Raw genomic sequence first — 20,668 nt, forward strand, 5'->3', positions numbered from 1 at the left:
GGGGGCCTGACCCTAAAAAATGGTCGGTTAGTTTGTTCAGCGATTCAGTCAAAGTGTCAAGTTGAGATTGCATATTTTGAATCGGGTTCTGAGTGTACTCACTACTCTGGCAATCTAAGTGGTCTTCTTCCAGATAGTTGACTTCATATGGAGACTTATAATTCCTCAATTTTTGTACTGGATCCGTTCGCTGAGTGCGCATGGATACTGTGTTTGATGAGTTATTTATCGGAGTACTTGGTTTGAAATTACTGTTTTGTTGTTGTGGGAAACGTTGTTGGAAATTTTGTTGTTGTGGGAAGCGTTGTTGGAAATTTTGTTGTTGAAGATTTCTTTGTTGCTGAAAGTTTGGACTTGAAAAACTTTGTTGAAAGTTGTGAGGTTGGGAGCTACTTGGTGGCGAGTAGAAGCTCTGTTGTTGGAAGTGCGGTTGATAAAATCTCTCATTGTTTTGGAATCGACGTTGTCTGCTTTGAAAAAAATTTTGGGTGTTTCTGTTTTGTCTGCTTTGTGATCTGTACAATAAGCTCTCTGTAAATCTTCACAAGTTGAAATGAAATGAGGTAATTTGTAAGCTGTTCCATCGTATCTCGGTATGCACTTAAGAAGTTCATGTGGTAAGGGCTTGCTAGTTGCCATGGTAATATTAGAAAGAGTTTCTAACCTTGTTTCTTGATGGATGATCTCTGCGTTGACGGAAGGACTTACTGCAGTAGAGTCCTGATCCGGGTCTTCCTCCTCGTCCGACGATGGGCTGCGGAAAGTTCTGCAAGCGTCGTATCGGGTGATGTCTCGTCTGCTTGCCAGCGTGTAGTTGGAGTTGAGTTGTCCGTGTAGGGTTGTAGAACCACAGATAAAGAGTTGAAACTCACGTTTTTCGGCACTCGAGAACGTAGGTCGCGAAAAAGTTAATTGAACTTTTACCGAAAAAACTTCTGTAGTCCCTGTGCATCGGGCGCCAGATATGATAAACGAACGCGCAACTCACTTTTTAAAAAGATTTATTTAGTGAATAAAACACATACATAATGGCAGCATGACTATTGGTAACGGAATGACACGAGAAATAATCTTACAGAGGTTTAAATACTAGTACAAAGTGCTTACTCTACAGTTCCTAAATCTATTGTCTTTTATATATATAACTTTAGACCTCACTTCGTTCGGTCAACTATCCTACACAGCTATACTATCCTTGCATTATAACGTGGACTTCACTATAGTCATACGGTACCTGAACAATCGTATATTGATCTAATCTGATTGTTGATTCTAGATTTTTCCATAATGTATTCATCTTCTGAACCTTGACCTGATTTGTCGAATGATAGACAATGATAGCAAAATTAATGTTAATCAAATACTGCCATTATAACGTGGACCTTACTATAGTCATATCTAAACTTGATTTGATCTGATTCTTGACTATTCTTGCTTCAGAGTGCCGCACCGAACTGAGACAATCTCAAGGGGTGATTGAGAGCCCTAACTACCCCAAGCCAGGGGTGCAGGACTTCTACTACTGTCAGTGGCGTATCTACGTGCCCAAGGGGCGGAGAGTCACTTTCAAAATTATAGACCTCGATATGGATGACACCGCTGTGGGAAATTCGAAGATGTGGGCGTTGCAGAGGATCACTGTGAGTATTCAAATTAGAAAATATTACTATTTTTTTCATTAATTCATATGGCTTTCATCGGCAGAGAGAACCTTTCTGATGTTCTGCCTTACCGTAGTTGACCGAGCGAAGTGAGGTCTAAAGGTGCGTACAGACTTTCGCTCTGCTCCGCAACCGAACGTCACTCCAGCAGAGCGATTGATGATCGACCGGGGAGCAACAGTGGTTCGACCGGGGAACGCGAGAAGATCTAACATCTTCCATAACGTTCATGATGGGTGCGTGGGCGGTGCGACTGTGGTTCGATGGTGGTACGAGGGCGGTACGAGGGAGGAGCGTGCTCGGTGCTGGTTGGAAGCGCGAATATATGTACGCAGCTTAAGATTCAAGTCGACGGTTTGGCATTTCTCTTAATGCTTAAATGTTTGAATGTTTATATGTTGTGCATTTATGGCGAAACGCGGTAATAGATTTTCATGAAATTTGACAGGTACGTTCCATTTTTAATTGCGCGTCGACCTATATACAAGGTTTTTGGAAATTTTGCATTTCAAGGATAATATAAAAGGAAAAAGGAGCCTCCTCCACACGCCAATATTAGAGTGAAAATCAGACTATAGAATTATTCATCAATCAGCTGACAAGTGATTACACAGATGTGTGGAGAAGCCAGTCTATTGCTGTATTCCCATAAGGTCTATAGTTTCAATCAGGTACTTGTGGATGAGAATACTGCGTGAGGTCTACTGTTCACAGAACTACTAGTCTATTACCCAATGTCATTTCCTATCAACACTCAAGTTTATAGGTTATATATTGGGTTCTTCATGTTTTCTCACTAAAAATTTGCACTTTCACTTCCTGAGTTTTTATTTTATGAAGTTTAAAATCAAGAAAATATTTTCAAACACAAAATCACATTCAAAAAGCAAACAAATATACAAATTTTGATGATAGGGCCTAATATTGATCTGAAAATTTCACATTAAAATTTTTTTCATGGCAACCATAAATATTACTATATTAATTTCTCTGGATGTTGGACGACACATCCAGAGGAGTTTATTAATAAATTCAGGATTATTAAATATTATTTTCTTATAAATTTTCAATAATATAACAATATTCAAGGTTTACAAAATGATACCTCACTATATAATATATGTGTCGAGGTTATCATCAAATTAATACAAATTTATGCTACAACAGATAATACAAAAATTCCAAAAAATCTAAAACTATATCTATTACCCTAAGCATCAACTAGCACAATGATACTAATATGTTTGAACATTTTTACAATGGATTATAAGAGACGAATAATGCACTTGTATCTTACACTTGTAAAATAATGCACTTGTATCTTCTCGAGCCACTCCCGTGTTTCGGATGGACACGTAAATCCGTTGGTCCCGGCTGCCTAAAAGCAGTCGTTAGGACATTTCAGAGGCCCTGAAATAGATCAATTGCGACCTGAAACACTACCTCCCTAAACAAAGCCAATATCGGGGACCGAGCTTCGCTCTGGAGTACAAAAGCATAAAAAATTTATTACAAAAGAAGAAATTATAATAACATTCATAGTTCATACAGAAATGTTTTATCTAATCACAGTAAATTGAGATTAATTCCCAGAGGAATGCAAAAATTTCCCTCACAAAGGCCCGGTTGCACAAAAGCCGGTTAAATTTTCATCCTGATTAATTTCACGTGAACCAAATCAGAAAAGACCATTTCAAAAAGATGGATCTACTGGAGTTAACCAGGATTGAAAATAACCCGGATTTTTTGCAACCGGCACTAAGTACCTGATTGAATGATTACAAAAGTTCAACAGCTGAGTCATAATTTTGACACAGTCCCACACACATGAACTCGCTCACTCACTTCCATCACCAACAGACGATGAAATAATTATCATCAGCTGTTTTTTCAAGGATGAATAATAATGATTATCATTTTAATGTCCTTCAGCGAGTTTTCCCAGGGATGAGACTTAGTGCAATAGAATCTTTATATCATAAGCCTACTATGTTCTGAATTTCGTGAGAATCATTAGAGCCATTTTTGAGATCCGGTGAAATACAAACATCCAAACATCTAAACATATAAACAGAAGTTGCTCGTTTAATAGTATAGGATCAGTCGATGCTACAGTTTGGAGTAAATCTCACTATAGAATAATAATAATAATTCATAATTAAATAAATGTTATTTATTCATACAATTTCTGAAAACGCTTCGTATGGCTTGGCCCTGCTTGTTTTGACTTTGAGCTACGATAAATTCTTGTAGGATTTCACACATATTGTCTTCTCCCAATCATAATATTGCATAATATAATGATTTTTGAATGTCAATAAATGAAAAAAAATGTTGTTTTAGCTCTCTAACAACCCAGAAAGCTACTCGTACCGTATCGCAATGCTCACTGGCTCAAACCACACGGGGCGTGTTTTCGAAAGCACCAGTAACATGATGGTGGTGAACTATGCAGTCAACAGACGTACTGTGCATCGTGGATTCAAGGCTGAGTTCTCTTCAGATAATCCGGCCTGTGAGTAGAACCTCAGAAAATATATCATAAGAAGATATCCCATGATTGTAGAATTCATTCAGTTTGGAAGTTTTGTATCAAATTATGGTGTTGTGTATCAAGTATGTATGATACTGTATCATATTGTGTTGACACTATTGTAGAATTCATTCAGTTTGGAAGTTTTGTATCAAATTAAGGTGTTGTGTATCAAGTAGAGATGATACTGTATCATATTGTGTTGATACTATTGTAGAATTCATTCAGTTTAGAAGTTTTGTATCAAATTATTGTGTTGTATATCAAGTAGAGATGATACTGTATCATATTGTGTTGATACTATTGTAGAATTCATTCAGTTTAGAAGTTTTGTATCAAATTATGGTGTTGTATATCAAGTAGAGATGATACTGTATCACATTGTGTTGATACTATTGTAGAATTCATTCAGTTTGGAAGTTTTGTATCAAATTAAGGTGTTGTGTATCAAGTAGAGATGATACTGTATCAATTGTGTTGATACTGTTGTAGAATTCATTCAGTTTGGAAGTTTTGTAACAAATTATGGTGTTGTGTATCAAGTAGAGATGATACTGTATCACATTGTGTTGATACCATTGTAGAATTCATTCAGTTTGGAAGTTTTGTATCAAATTATGGTGTTGTATATCAAGTAGAGATGATACTGTATCACATTGTGTTGATACTATTGTAGAATTCATTCAGTTTGGAAGTTTTGTATCAAATTAAGGTGTTGTGTATCAAGTAGAGATGATACTGTATCATATTGTGTTGATACTATTGTAGAATTCATTCTGTTTGGAAGTTTTGTATCAAATTATGGTGTTGTGTATCAAGTATATATGATACTGTATCATATTGTGTTGACACTATTGTAGAATTCATTCAGTTTGGAAGTTTTGTATCAAAATAAGGTGTTGTGTATCAAGTAGAGATGATACTGTATCATATTGTGTTGACACTATTGTAGAATTCATTCAGTTTGGAAGTTTTGTATCGAATTATGGTGTTGTGTATCAAGTAGAGATGATACTGAATCACATTGTGTTGACACTATTGTAGAATTCATTCAGTTTGGAAGTTTTGTATCAAATTATGGTGTTATGTATCAAGTGGATATGATACTGTTTCATATTGTGTTGACACTATTGTAGAATTCATTCAGTTTGGAAGTTTTGTATCAAATTAAGGTGTTGTGTATCAAGTAGAGATGATACTGAATCACATTGTGTTGACACTATTGTAGAATTCATTCAGTTTGGAAGTTTTGTATCAAATTATGGTGTTATGTATCAAGTGGATATGATACTGTTTCAATATTGTGTTGATATCTTATCATGTGTCGTGAAACACTTACATTTTGTGGTGATACTGTATCATTTATGGTGATAAAATAGAGAAATGATAGCATATGAGAAGATGCATGATGAATTCATTCATTTTGGAAGTTTTGTTTAAAATTATGATGTTGAGTATCAAGTAGAGATGATACTGTATCAATTATGTTGATACTTTATCATGTGTGGTGATACTGTATCATTTATGATGATACAATAGAGAAAAGATAGCATGATATCTCATGGTATAGGTCGTTTACGTCCCAAATTTCAAGCCGATTACTGTTGACTACCGTCTATTATCACTGTTTTGGCCGGGTGAGAGTGTAAAGCCGTGTCCACACTGAACAATACATGTTCGGCAAACATGTTTGTTGAAGGGCTCAGGTACAAACATTTTAAAAAGTTTGGACAGTTATTGTTTGTCAAACAAAAAATTACTGTTTTTCCAAACATTTTCAGTGTTTGCTGTGAAACACAAAACCTGTTCTCCCCATTTACATATATTTTGTGTAGTGACGCGTCCACACTGGCCACGGGCAAACAATGTTTGTCAAACATAATAAAATTTGCTCAAACTGTTTCAACAAACATGTTTGTCGAACGTTTGTTCAGTATGGACCCGGCTTAAGAATGACACAGTATGAGAGACTACCAGCGTCACATAGCATCACGAAAAAGAACTGATAGGACTTCAGGCTTGAGTTCACATTACAAATTGAAACATTAACGTCCTATACCATGGGATATCATCTTATGCTATCTTTTCTCTATTGTTATAAGCAATGGAAGGCTTCACACAAGAACCTAGTGGTCCAATGTTCAAACTACAGCTTCTCTGATAAGTCACTCCCTATTTTTATACAGCTATAATTTATTTATTTATGAACCAATTTTGTTAGAACTACATTTGTTAGATAGAGCACTTGAGGTTGTTTTAACTCCAATTTTCATTTAGAAATGCCCCCTCTCTTGACTGTGGAAGAACGAGCCAAAATAGCAGCTCGTTATGAGGTGTGGGGATCTGTGGTGCGAGTACAAAGATGGTGGAGGGCTGAACGAGGGATCTATGCAACACTGGATGCAAAAACACTGAGATCTTAAGAATCGTTTCAACAGAGTAATGTGGAAGACCACTTCCACGAGATCCTTGACGCAGTGATTTCTTAGGGCAAAACATTTCACGAACTCTGTCAACATGCTCTGCTGTCCTTGACGTCGATGGTCTTCCTGATTGTCTTGCATCTGCGACACTCCCTGTTGTTAGTAATTTGGAATGGCAATTTTCAACAGTTTTTGCATCCAGTGTTGCATGGATCCCCACACCTCATAACGAGCTGCTTTTTCGGCTCTTTCTTCCACAGTCGAGAGAGGGGGCATTTTTAAATGAAAATTAGTCTTAAATTCAACATCAAGGAGTGCTCTATCTAACAAATGTAGTTCTAACAAAATTGGTTCATAAATAAAGACATTATAGCTGTATAAAAATAGGGAGTGACTTATCAGACACTCTGTATTATTACAATGTACAATAATGTACACTCATAATAATAAAAAATCAGCTGATAGTTGCAGTGATAGTAGTTTTAATTTTTCTGCTCAAAATTTTCAAGTTTATTTCAATATTATTGAAACTTTCGGATTGTTTAGTGTTATTTCCGGCTCTTATCAACCCTTCGAAATTCAAAATTCATCAGTCATATCTCGAATACGTATTCTCTGAGTGTTAATCTTTGGTGAAAACAGAAATTTTAAACTTTACCTCACTTGGGACTATTTATGTGCCAAAATCAAGGAATTGAAGAAGTTTTGGGCAATTGCCTGTTTCTCTTTCCAAATATCGTGTTTGTGACTGTTCTAATAAATAAATAAATAAATAAATAAATAAATAAATAAATAAATAAATAAATAAATAAATAAATAAATAAATAAACCTCAACAACATAACATTCAAGAGATATTTTCTCATGCCATCTTTTCTTTATGCTCACAGACTGCTGATCCAATTTAAATTTCATTTATTGCCAATTAGAATATTCAAGACATATTACAAATTCTTTATAATATGACTGTCTTAAAACTTTTAACTGTCTGTCAAAATACAGTCAGTTAAAAAAAACGTACTGTATTTTGACGTAGGCAGCCTATTACAATTAAGTTTGTTGAACGGCAATAAAAATATTCTTATTCTTATTCTTATTGACATATCAATAAAATAAACATAATTACTCATACATATACTTGAATAAATTAAAATAAAACATAGAATCTAGGCATCACCAACAAAAATAAAATCTTTGCCCACTGATGAGAGTTGCAAAACAGTAAAATAAGAACATAATGTTTTGAAACAATGCAGAAAATGTAGGTTTAATTTCACTATTAATTACAATAGAAACTTTAGAACAGCAGAGTCGTAAAACATTGTACAGAGAAAAGGCTATAAAATAGCAAAATTAAATTGCTATATTTAAGGTAAAGAAATGTTCCCTCTTAATCTACTCTTTGACGCTCTTTTCACTAATTTTGAAATCCAAGTCAAAAGGTATTTCATTGATAAGTTTCCTGCTTGTGAAAATTAGCTGCCTTCTGATCAATGTAAGTTTAGTAGGATGAACTTGGAATTCCTCTGTTATACCCGGTCTGAAATGATAAGTGTTCTTGATGGAATTAAATAGAGAATGCTTTTATTCAAATGCTATATAATTATTATTTAACGAAAATCCTAAATAAATGCTGTTTATCACTGCTGTCAATGTCTGCAGTAGCAGAAGTCTTCGGGGTGATATACAGCATTTTTGGGGGATTTTCGTTAAATAATAATTATATATTGATTAGCATTTGAATAAATGCATTCTCTATTTAATTCCATCAAGAACACTTATCATTTCAGACCGGGTATAACAGAGGAATTTCAAGTTTATCTTACTAAACTTTCATTGATCAGAAAGCAGCTAATTTTCACAAGCAGGAAACTTATCAATGAAATACCTTTTGACTTGGATTTCAAAAGTGTTCTTGATCAGCTTTGGGAAGATATTTTTATTTTCTACTAAGTATTTTATTAAGACTTTGACATATAGTTTTCTATTATTTAAAATTTAGTCAAAGTTTTAATCAATTTAGATTGATTTTGAACAAATTATAGTGGTATCACAACATCAACGTCTTATTTTTTTAATTATTAATTTATAATTTCTTCTATTAAAGAGAACGACTAGCAGTCAATTGTTTACAATTAATTTTTTGTGTTGTGTTATAACAGTGTGCGGCGGCGTGATAACAACTTCAATCGGATCACCTGGTTCAATTCGAACTTCGTCGGTGATGAACTTAACATCTTTCTACTGCGAGTGGGAAGTTCTCAAATCGAACGCTAGCGGCAGCACTATCATGTTCAGTCTTACCGGTCTGGTGGGAAATTCCCCTGGAGACTGTGAATATACCTCCACTAAACTGGCTTTCCTCAATGGTCAGTTTACATGAATGACTTCTCAGTTACGACAGAATAAAATATATTGCAGCTGCTCTTTATTGACTCTTATCTCTTTAGGGCTATCTGTAATACAGAGTGACACAGAATAACAGGAACTTTTCAAACACCATAAAACATTAGTGGGAAGGGAAAATAGTATATTACGCTACACGCACAGAAAGTTAGTGTTTACGGTATGAGGATAATTTCCCGGGAATATGTTATCCGAATACCGCCTTCTGAGAGAGTCGCGTACGATATTCATATGCTATCCATATGTGCCTACTCAGTGGATGAATATAATAGTATATTACGCTACAAGCACAGAAAGTTAGTGTTTACGGTATGAGGATAGTTTCCCGGGAATATGTTATCCGAATACCGTAAACACCTTTCAGAGAGAGTCGCGTACGATATTTTTCGCCACACTACAGGTATAGCCTACGCCAAAAAGTTAGGCGGTTTCGTGGGTCTCTTGTGCGTTCCAACAGCTGATGTTGTCAAGTAGAGTTGTCATCTAGCTTGGCTCAGGTGATGATTTTTAAATCAAAAAGAAACAATAAATAGATGCATTGCATCAGCTGTGAGTAGGTTACACCATGTGACCCATGAAGCCGCCTAACTTTTTGGCATCAGCTATACTAGTAGTTCTGTGAACAGTAGACCCCACGCAGTATTCTCATCCACAAGTACCTGATTGAAACTATAGACCTTATGGGAAATACAGCAATAGACTGGCTTCTCCACACATCTGTGTAATCACTTGTCAGCTGATTTATGATGAATAATTCTATAGTCTGATTTTTACTCTAATATTGGCGTATGAAGGAGGCTCCTTTTTCCTTTTATATTATCCTCGAAATGCAAAATTTCCAAAAACCATGTATATACGTCGACGCGCAATTAAAAAAGGAACATACCTGTCAAATTTCATGAAAATCTATTACCGCGTTTCGCTGTAAATGCGCAACATATAAACATATAAACATTTAAACATTAAGGGCCGTTTGCACAGTCAAAGCTTAAACTGAATTTAATCAGCTGGTGGCTTAAACTCAAAATGTAACACATTATAACAAACCAGACTTGATACGGATTTAATCCAGTTTAAAATGAAATTTAGTTTAAACTGTTACTGTGCAAACGGCCCTAAGAGCCTAAATGCCAAACCGTCGACTTGAATCTTAGACCTCACTTCGCTCGGTCAATAAGAATAATACATTGAATAAGAATGTTTTATGAGGGGGGGGGGGAACTTTGATGTCTCATATCTCAAGAACCAGACGTCGTAAGGTACTCAAAGTGGGGTGGGAATTTCCGATATCACCCTCCTGAACACAATGCACCATATGGCACAGTTGTCCAAACACATTTTCAAATAGCAGTCTCACCTTTCTTAGTTCCATGTTAGCGGCCGGAAAGGGTACTCTTTCCGGCCTTAGCCGGAAAGAAACCTGTTCTGACGTCAGACGAGAGTCGTTTGCAAACAATGTCTTTCAGATCTACGTAGGGACTGGAAAACAGCTGCTTTCTGTGCAGTATGGCGAAAAATGATTTTATTCAAACTAATCCAAAGTTCAAGACTTGCCTTCTGAGAATTAATTATAACATCTATCACTTCTTGACAATTACTTTTTCAAGATGGCTTCCTCCTAAACGAATGCACTCTTGAAATCTGTTTTGACGATTCCTGATTGATCGCTGCAACATCTCATCTGGGATATTGCGGATTTCATTTTGAATTCTGTTTTAATTTTTAATCAATTCAAAACTATTGATGAAATTGTGAGCGAAATCCACTCTGCACGGCAGTTAATGGCAACTGTGCAAGTGAGTATTCTTTAGTAACCATGTAATCTCACGATTAGGTTGCGTTTCCTGGTCCCATGATCTGTCCACCTGCGATTTACTGTTTGTGAAGCTATCTCAAATTAAACGTTTTCACAACTTGACCAATAACTGTGGTTGAATCATAACAGACAGTTCAGAATTAAATTAACAATATCCCAGCTGTAATGTTGCAGCAATCGTTCAGGAATCTCAACACAGATTTCAAGAGTGTATTCGTGCAGGAGGAAGCCATCTTAAAGAAGTAATTGTCAAAAAGTGATAGACGTTATTAATTATTCTCAAATGGCAAGTCTTAAACTTTACATTTGATTGAATAAAATCATTTTTGCCCTTCCCACTAATGTTTTATGGCGTTTTTAAAAGTTCCCGTTATTCTGTCACCCTGCATAAATAGAAAACTGAAAAACTATACTGATGTATAGTTTTCTATACATCTTGAAAATGGCATGAATGTCCGAAACATGTGATAAAATAATTCATAAAGGGTACTGAGACTTGTATTTCTATTTATATTACATGTAGCCCTAAACAGAAAATGGCATGAATTTCCGAAACATGTTGTGATAAAATAATAAGGGTACTGAGTCAGGGTATTTCAAAAAGGGTACTGAGATTTGCATTTCTATTTATGCTGCTCTTTACTTTAGTTTCTGTTTACCAGAGGTTTATTGGTGATGTAACAACCGAAACCGGTATCTAAATGTTTAATAAATCTCTGTTTCGACAGTATCTAGTCTTTTCATCCATTTTGTTATATTCAGTTTTCTATACATTCTATAGTAATAGAGAAATTTCTCCAGTAAAACGTTGAATGCTTCTTTCAAATATTGAATGGAAATGATTGAATGAAATATAAAATCATTCTAATCTATTTCATTAACCATGACAAACTGCAAGTAATAATTCGTTTTGAACTTTTTTCAACGACACTACAGTCTATTAGACTGTCTGATTATCCGTTTTGATAATAGACTACAGTCTAATTGACCGAGCGAAGTGAGGTCTAAGATTCAAGTCGACAGTTTGGCATTTCTCTTAATGTTTAAATGTTTATATGTTGCGCATTTACGGCGAAACGCGGTAATAGATTTTCATGAAATTTAACAGGTATGTTCCTTTTTTAATTGCGCGTCGACGTATATACAAGGTTTATGGAAATTTTGCATTTCAAGGGATAATATAAAAGGAAAAAGGAGCCTACTTCATACGCCAATATTAGAGTAAAAATCAGACTATAGAATTATTCATCATAAATCAGCTGCCAAGTGATTACACAGATGTGTAGAGATGCCAGTCTATTACTGTATTTGTGTAAGGTCTATAGTTTCAATCAAAGACCTTGAAAAGGTATGCATCTTTAAGCTGGGTTTACACCTGAGTTATTAACAAAATGTTAATAACTTAATCCTTATAGATTCTATTAGATTGAACGCAAGTTGACAAACACACATGTTCATCATGTGTATGATAAGTTATGTTCAATCTAATATAATCTATAAGGATTGAGTTATTAACATTTTGTTAATAAATTTGGTCTAATCGCAGCTTTAAGGTCTTTTTGGTTTCAATATTTTGTTTTGCAGTCATGGTATTATTATGCGTGTCCATCAGTATCAATATTCTCACATTCGAAAAAACTAATTTAATAGGTGATTAAAAATAATCAAATGAACTAAATAATGCTGAAGAAATTATAATATTTTTGATTGAAAAAATTAATTTTCTTTAGATGGAAAGATTATCACGGAACTGGATGAATATTATATAAATTCTACAATAGAAATATATTCTATTCATTGTTTAAATTAACGTAAATATTAATAAATTATGGAATACAAATTCAAACGTGAACTGATTTTGTTATCATTTAAAACAGTTGACTTGTGGATGAGAATACTGCGTGAGGTCTACTGTTCACAGAACTACTAGTATGGAAATGTTCATGGCTTTATTCAATGTTTTTAAATTACATTGTTGAGGATATTCTGTATAGTTTTTCTGAGATAATTTGAGAATTGGGCTATGTCAGTACCTACTCATTTTCACAGCAGATCTAGAAACAGCAGAAATATGTCTGTGAAAATGTTCAATGCTTTGTCTATGAATGTAAGAGATTCGAAAAGTAAATCACTTTTTGCTATTAAAAAGAATGACTAGATTGACTGCTAGTCAACGATAATCTGACTGCTAGTCAACGATATTCTGACTGATAGTCAACGATAATCTGACTGCTAGTCAACGATAATCTGACTGCTAGTCAACGATAATCTGACTGCTTGTCACCGATAATCTGACTGCTAGTCAACGATAATCTGACTGCTAGTCAACGATAATCTGACTGCTTGTCGTTCTTTTTAATAGCAAAAAGTGATTCAATAATAAGCAGTTTCTGATGGAAAACAACATTGAAGAAAAGTAAACATTAAAGCAAAAATGTTTTCAAGGATTTACTCATCAGGGAATGCCTGTATCATATTATTTCTGATTAATTTTTAAATAAAATATATTTTTATAAATATAATTGAAAATTTTCTGATTAAATTACAGTAATAATTGCTTTTTGACACTGTTATGACATGATGTAAGATGTTTCTCGTCAATTAACTGTTTTGATTTTTATTAAATTTTCAGACGATTCAGTGATTGATACACTATGTTCCAACTATGAGAAGCCAGTTGTACTTCTCAGTCCGTTCTCGGTTACTACATTGAAGGTAATTTCAAACTCAGTTCTCTTAATTCCAAGTTCGAAATCTCCAAGCCCTTAGTTATCTTCAAATTCAAATTTCCTTAATTTTAAACACTGATAACCCCCAATTCAATTTTTTAAACCAAGCCGTATGGTAATTGATTGAAGTATTTTGGAGCTACATATTGGAACTATTAACACATAAAAAAGACAATATTGCTAAAATGATGTGCGCTGGAAGAAAGAAGGGGTAAATATCTTGCCAACTATGGTTTCCCATGTAATTGATTATAATCAAATCCTGATATTAATTGTTGACATTTTTCTGTTTGTAGGCCTACAAAAGTATGTACATTCGTTCACCGTACATACCAACTCTAGCATCCGGCCCCGAAATCAACTACCACATAGAGTACAGAGAGGTGCCATGTGGAGGCATCCTCAGGGGACCTGAACACGAAATTGCTAGTCCGCCATTTTCCAATGCCACCGATTCGCCCATAGGATGCGTCTGGAAAGTGACTTACCCAGAGGAACAGTCTATTCAGGTATGAACTTCATGGTCAAATCTTTTGGACTCAAAATTGGAAAAACTTATGAAGTGAAAATGAATAACATAACCTTTATTTGGACAATAATTTCTATCTAATATATATATATATATATATATATTGGACTCAAAATTGGACAAAACTTATGAAGTGATAAACATAACCTATTATTTTTGGACAATTTCTATCCAAATTTGAGAAAGGAACAGTTTTGGGCTTTAAGCCTGTTGTTCCTCTCCCAATCATTCATAGTTGGGAATTATATTGTATCTATCAATAAATAAATCAAAATATCGAGGATATCGGCCTCCAGCCTATAGTGAGGTTCACGTTATAATGGCAGTGAAGAAAGATAGGAGAGCAACGTTGCCGATCCTCTATCTTGTCAATGCCTTCTATAGACGGTAGCTGATACAGGTTTATTGATGTAATATTAACGGTTCATTCTCGTTTAAAATAATCAGTTATATTTTATCAAGCAAGAAATTATATTTTTCAATAATTTTATAATTAATTTACATAATTTAGATGAAATATTTTGTTAATTGATTATTAATTCTACATTGATCTCTTCTATATCTTCTACAGTGAGGTCCACGTTATAATGGCAGTGGAGAAAGATAGCAGAACAATGTTGCCGATCCTCTGTCTAGTCAATGCATTCTTTAGATGGTAGCTGATACAGGTTTATTGATGTAAAATTAACTGTTCATTCTTGTTTAAAATAATCAGTTATATTTTATCAAGCAAGAAATTATATTTTTCAATAATTTTATAATGAATTTACCTCATTTAGATGAAATATTTTGTTGATTACTAATTCTACATCACAGTAGAAGAAAGAAAGGCAGGCCAAGGAACAGGTGGGTGGACCAAGTGATGGATGACCTGAGAAAGATGGGGGTAAGAGGATGGAAAGAGAGAGCCATGAACAGGGAAGAATGGAGGTGTGTTGTAAAGGAGGCCAGAGCTCACCTAGGGTTGTAGCGCCGGATAAAAAAAATAATTCTACATTGGTAAAAGACGATTTGGCAACCGAGCAATGCGAGATAGAGGTAGCGCTATCTGCTTTGTTGCATGATAGACAAGGATAGCAACACTTGTAATGTTACAGTTTGTTGATTGTATCGCAATGTCAATAATAATATATCGATATTGATGTATCAATAGTAATATCAATCTTGTATAATCAATTATATTTTATTAAGCAAGAAATTATATTTTTCAATAATTTAGTAATGAATTTTCATAATCAAGATGAAATATTTTGTTAATTGATTATAAATTCTACATTGGTAAAAGGCGATTTGGCAACAGAGCAATGCGAGAAAGAGATAGCGCTATCTGCTTTGTTGCATCGTAGACAAGGATAGCAACACTAAAACGTGGAGCTCACTATAGGCATTCTATAGGCTATTTATTTATTTCATTGGCAATAATTACAAAATCATAATTATAATATATAATATGATTGGGAGAAGACAACAGGCACAGCCCAAAACTGTCTTCTCCCAAATTTTTACAAATAAGTTTCAAAAAAGTATGAGGTTAAAAATTTACTTCTCACTTAAAAAAGTCCAATTTCCACTTCAAAACTAATGACTAAACTAAAAATTTCAAATTTTGATTTTTAAAAACTGATTAAAAACAAAAATATTTCACTCAAATCTCTACAAATTGGAAATTTTCGAGTAATTTTGCAAAATTTTGAACCAGAAAAGAAACACAACTTCACTATTAGCTTCTTCTTCTTCTTTGTCTCTCCCCAGTATGCCTTACAGCGTTGGGGTAGCCTCGGTCCACATCCTCCATTTATCACTATCCATCGCCATCCTCCTCATCTCCCGAACCGTCTTCCCTCTTCTTCTCCCTATCTCCTCAATGCGATCCTCATATGAATACCTCGGGCGCCCCACCGTTCTTCTTCCCTGTACTCTAACATTTACAAACTGTTTTGCCTTGCTTTCGTCCCTCATCCGTTGTACATGTCCATACCAACCCAGCTGCCTCGTTTCTATTCTTTCCCCAACATCTCTCATTCCCACTTCTTCCCTTATTCTAGTATTTCTTACTCTATCCCTTCTAGTCTTACCAACTGTCTTTCTGTGGCATTTCATCTCTACAGTCCTTATCTTATTTTCGTGGCTTGATTTTATTGGCCAACTTTCGCTTCCATATAGCATGATGGGCTCTATTATTGTTCTGTATACCTGGTTCTTTATCTTTTTATCAAGCTCTCTTTTTCCAAATATACAGTCTTTTATTGCATAGTAGGCAACAGCTCCCTTTCTCACTCTGTTCAGCACCTCCCTATCAATCCTTCCATCCTCCGAAATCACTGTACCCAGGTATTCATATTTCTCCACCTGTTCCATCTCCTCTCCATTCACCATTATATGCATATTATCTCTCATTCCTTTTGACACTGCCATCACCTTGCTTTTCTTGACATTTAAGACCATATGCCTTGATTTCAATTCCTCTGCCCATTCAGTTGTTGACTGTTGCAATTTTTCTTTTGAATCACAAATCAAGACAATGTCGTCGGCGAACAGAAGAGCTCTTGCACCGATCGGCCTCATATTCCAGTAACCCACCAGCGTGTTCTGTGTTCTTCTTTTACATATTTTGTGTATTTCATCCATGATTAGAATGAATAGCAGAGGACTGAGGCTGTCACCCTGTTTCACGCCTTTTTCCATGGCAAACTCCTCTGACACTCCTCCACCAATGCGCACTCTTGCCACCATTCCTTCATTCACACTAATAATTGCATTGATAAGCTTAGTGGGCACTCTCTTTCTATGCAATACCCTCCATATTAGGTTTCTTGGGACTGTGTCGAAAGCAGCCTTCAGGTCCAAAAAGGCCAGGTATACATTCCTTCCCTTCTCAAGAAATTTGGCACACACACTTCTAAGGGAAGAGATATGCTCCTGGGTCTGCCTGCCCGGTCTGAACGCTGCTTGTTCTTCTTCTATATCATCTTCCACCACTTTCCGCAGCCTCCTCTCAAGTATACCAGTGTACACTTTCATGGCCACCTGAGATAAGCTTACAGCTCTATAGTTATCACACTCAGTGGTAAGACCCTTCTTATGAATTGGGATTATAATATTCTTCCTCCACTGCACAGGGACTCTTTCCTGCTGCCATGCTTCATTGATTAAATCCAACAATCTATCAATCAATATATCTCCTCCCCATTTGATAAATTCTGGCACAATACCATCCTCTCCTGCTGCCTTGCCGACCTTCAACCTCTTAATGGATTCTTCTACCTCTTCTCTAACGATTCCACTTGTTATTCCATCTATCTCATCCATCATTTGTTCGAGCTCATATTCATTATCCTCATTCTGATCATCATCCCTGTGAAACTTATCCTCATAGAATCTTCTCCATCTATCAAGTACCTCTTCTGTCTGTGACACCAACCTTCCTTCTTCATCAGCTATTGTTCTGATCTGCTTTCCATATTTTCCTTTTAAACACTTGACAATTTTCCAAAATGAACGACCATTATCATGTCCATGTTGGTGTTGCAGATCTTGACCAAATTCTTCCCATGAATTGGTTTTTGCCAACCTTATAGTTCTCTTTGCCTCATTCCTTTTCTCAACATACATTCTGTACTCCTCCTGCCTCTTAGTCATCATGTACTTTCTGTATGCTTTCTTTTTCTCTTTCACTTTCATCTGAACCTCCTCTGTCCACCATCTTGTCCTTCTCTTAAACCTTCCCAGCCTTTTTTCGCCACACACTCCCTTTGCAGCACCTGTAATAGCATCTTTCAGCTCATTCCAGAAACTATCTACATTATTACAGTTGTTCTGCATATTTGCAATCTGGTCTGACAGCTCTGTTTTGTATCTTTCTCTGTTCTCAATACACCTTAGTTCTTCATGCTTTATTCTTGTGTATGCTCGCTGTCGCTCGACCTTCCTCTCTGCAAATCCAGTATCTGCCACTAGTAACCTATGGTCAGTGTCTAGTTCAGCTCCTCTGATGACTTTGACATCTTTGAAAGCATACCTGAGGTCACCCTGGTACAGAATATAGTCAATCATACTCTCAGCTTCCCTACCTTCTCCCACAAATGTGATCTTATGAATTCTTTTGTGTATGAACCAAGTGTTTCCAATGAGAAGATTGTGCTGTGCTGAGTATTCAATTAGTCTTTGTCCATTGTTATTTCTTATTGTTTCACATCCATATTTTCCCATACTTCCGTGCCCGTCCTGTTGATCAGATCCAACTCTCCCATTGAAATCTCCCATCACCACAAGTTTTCTTGTTTCTTCAGCCTCTATGGTCACTCTATCTAGTTGTAGCCAAAACTCATCCTTTTCAGCCACACTAGCATCTTCCGTTGGGCCATACACTTGAATGATGCTTATTTTCTCTTCTAGGTCAAGATCCACTCTGATAATTCTAGGGCTTACAGCCTCCCAGCTTTTAACTCTTGTGTTGGTGTCTCCATCCATGACTATAGCCACTCCACCACTAGCTCTTCTTCCCTCTGGTATTCCTGAGTATCGCATAACATACCCTCCATCCAAGTCCTTCTGTCCCACTCCCTTCCTTCTTGTTTCACTCAAGCCAAGTGCCTTTATCTTATACTTCTTCATCTCCTCTACCAACTCAACCTCTTTTCCTGTAAGCGTTCGAATATTCCATGTTCCAAATCGTATATATTTGCATTTCCTGTCCTTCCTAAAATTCCGGTCCCGTCCGAGGCTATTTAATGTACTTTGAATCCAGTGTAATCGGACGTGTGGGGGATTAGCCCAACGACGTCTTCTTTGGAGTACTTCTTCGTCTGGCTCCTATCCTTCGACCTGTCCGGCATGGGTATCCCTTCTTCCGCAATCAACCGCCGGCATAGCTCTCAGGGTCGTTGGAGCACGCAAGCCCCTCCACCAACGACAAGGTGTTGTACTCCCCAGGAGGGGACTTCACTATTAGCACAGCTAATAATTAAGCCTGATTATTGATTGTTCAATTTTTGTAGCCTAAATTTTTCCATTGAATGGAGAACTTTTCAATTGTACGTTTGTGGACGAATAACATGTTTTTTATTGCAGATAAACTTTTTGGAGATCGACCTATCGATGAACTGTGATCAGGAGTATTTGGTGATCTACAATGGACCTCTGCCCACCTCCCCTCTCGCCCTGAAGTGGTGTGGCGCCAACCTCCCCTCCGCCCTCACGTCGCAGACCAATCAGCTGTGGATAGAGTACCATTCACCCAATAAACGCAAAGAGAGTAAAGTGAAATTACGACTTAGTCCTACATCGAAAGGTTAGTTGTTGAAGGAGAAAATTTAAAATAATTTTTTGGATTTTGTGTTTGTAAACACTTTTTTCCTCTTCTTCTCCTCCTTCTTCTTCACTTCTTCATACTTTTTCCTCTCTCTTTTTTCCCTCTCTCTTCTCTTTATGCCAAAATATCGAGGACCGAGCTTCGCTCTGGAGTACAAAAGCAAAAAAAATTATTACGAAAGAAGAAAAGTTCAACAGCTGAGTTATAATTTTGACACAGTCCCACACACATGAACTCGCTCACTCACTTCCATCATCAACAGACGACAAAATAATCATTATGAGCTGTTTTTCCAAGGATGAATAATAATTATTATCCTTTTAATGTCCTTCAGCGAGTTTTCCCAGGGATGAGACCCAGTGCAATCGAAATTTATATTGTGAACCTACTATGTTCTTAATTTCGTGAGAATCGTTAGAGCCGTTTTCGAGATCCGGTGAAATACGAACATATAAACATCCAAACATCTAAACAGAAATTGCTCGTTTAATAGTATAGGATGTAATGTTTTCAAAACTTCTTCCACTCCCTCTTCCTCTTTCTCTACTCTTCACTATATTCTCCTTGTGAAAATTTTGTGGCAGAGAGAACCTGGAGTCCTTATTCCAACCTTGATATAATGTTAAGGAGTGATCCGTGGTCTAGTGTATGAAGTGCTTGAATAGAAGCGTAGAGATCCCGAATTCAAGCCCGGTCATCACCAAAAGTTTTTAAATTTGACCAGGTCACTCCCATGTTGTCGGATAGTATTAATGCTCTGTGTTAGGCCCTCTTCTCTTTTCTATCTATATTAATAATGTACCAATGATTCTTAATAATAGTAATAATTAAGCCTGATTATTCTATTGATTATTCATTTTTTGTGTAGTTGAGATATGTAGTTGATTTGTTTTATTATCTTTCACACTTGTTTTCTTGGTTCTTATATTTTGTACTGAAAGTAAATTTTATTATCATGGCGATTCTGTTGCTTAAGCCGCCATTTTGTCACACCGTTGAGTGGGAGGAGACTGTCTAGCTGGGCCAATGGCAGGCGTTCATGTCCTTGACCAATAGCAGTACTCGCCTACTAGTATAAATTCTGCTGCTCTTGTATTTAGTTTTAGTTTATCAGAGATTGACAATGGTGTAATAACCGAAACCGGTCTTTCTAATTATCAATAAATCAGTGGTTTTTTGACAATTTCTTAGTCTTTTTCATTCAATTTTTGTAGCCTAAATTTTTCCATTGCTTGATTTTTCCTCGCACACAGGCTTTGCC

General features: G+C 35.9%; 1 protein-coding gene across 1 annotated transcript in view; it reads left to right on the forward strand.

Annotated features, from left to right (window-relative positions):
* Nucleotides 1–20,668, forward strand: part of LOC111052170 (cubilin) — a 231,266-nt gene that overhangs the window by 158,393 nt on the left and 52,205 nt on the right. Inside the window, 6 exon segments of the mRNA XM_039435056.1 lie at nt 1,441–1,640; nt 4,005–4,176; nt 8,779–8,985; nt 13,471–13,553; nt 13,864–14,076; nt 19,167–19,386. Coding sequence (XP_039290990.1) covers nt 1,441–1,640; nt 4,005–4,176; nt 8,779–8,985; nt 13,471–13,553; nt 13,864–14,076; nt 19,167–19,386 — 1,095 coding nt within the window.

Source organism: Nilaparvata lugens, chromosome 8, assembly GCF_014356525.2.
Source record: "Nilaparvata lugens isolate BPH chromosome 8, ASM1435652v1, whole genome shotgun sequence".
In the NCBI taxonomy this organism is placed as follows: Eukaryota; Metazoa; Arthropoda; class Insecta; order Hemiptera; family Delphacidae; genus Nilaparvata; species Nilaparvata lugens.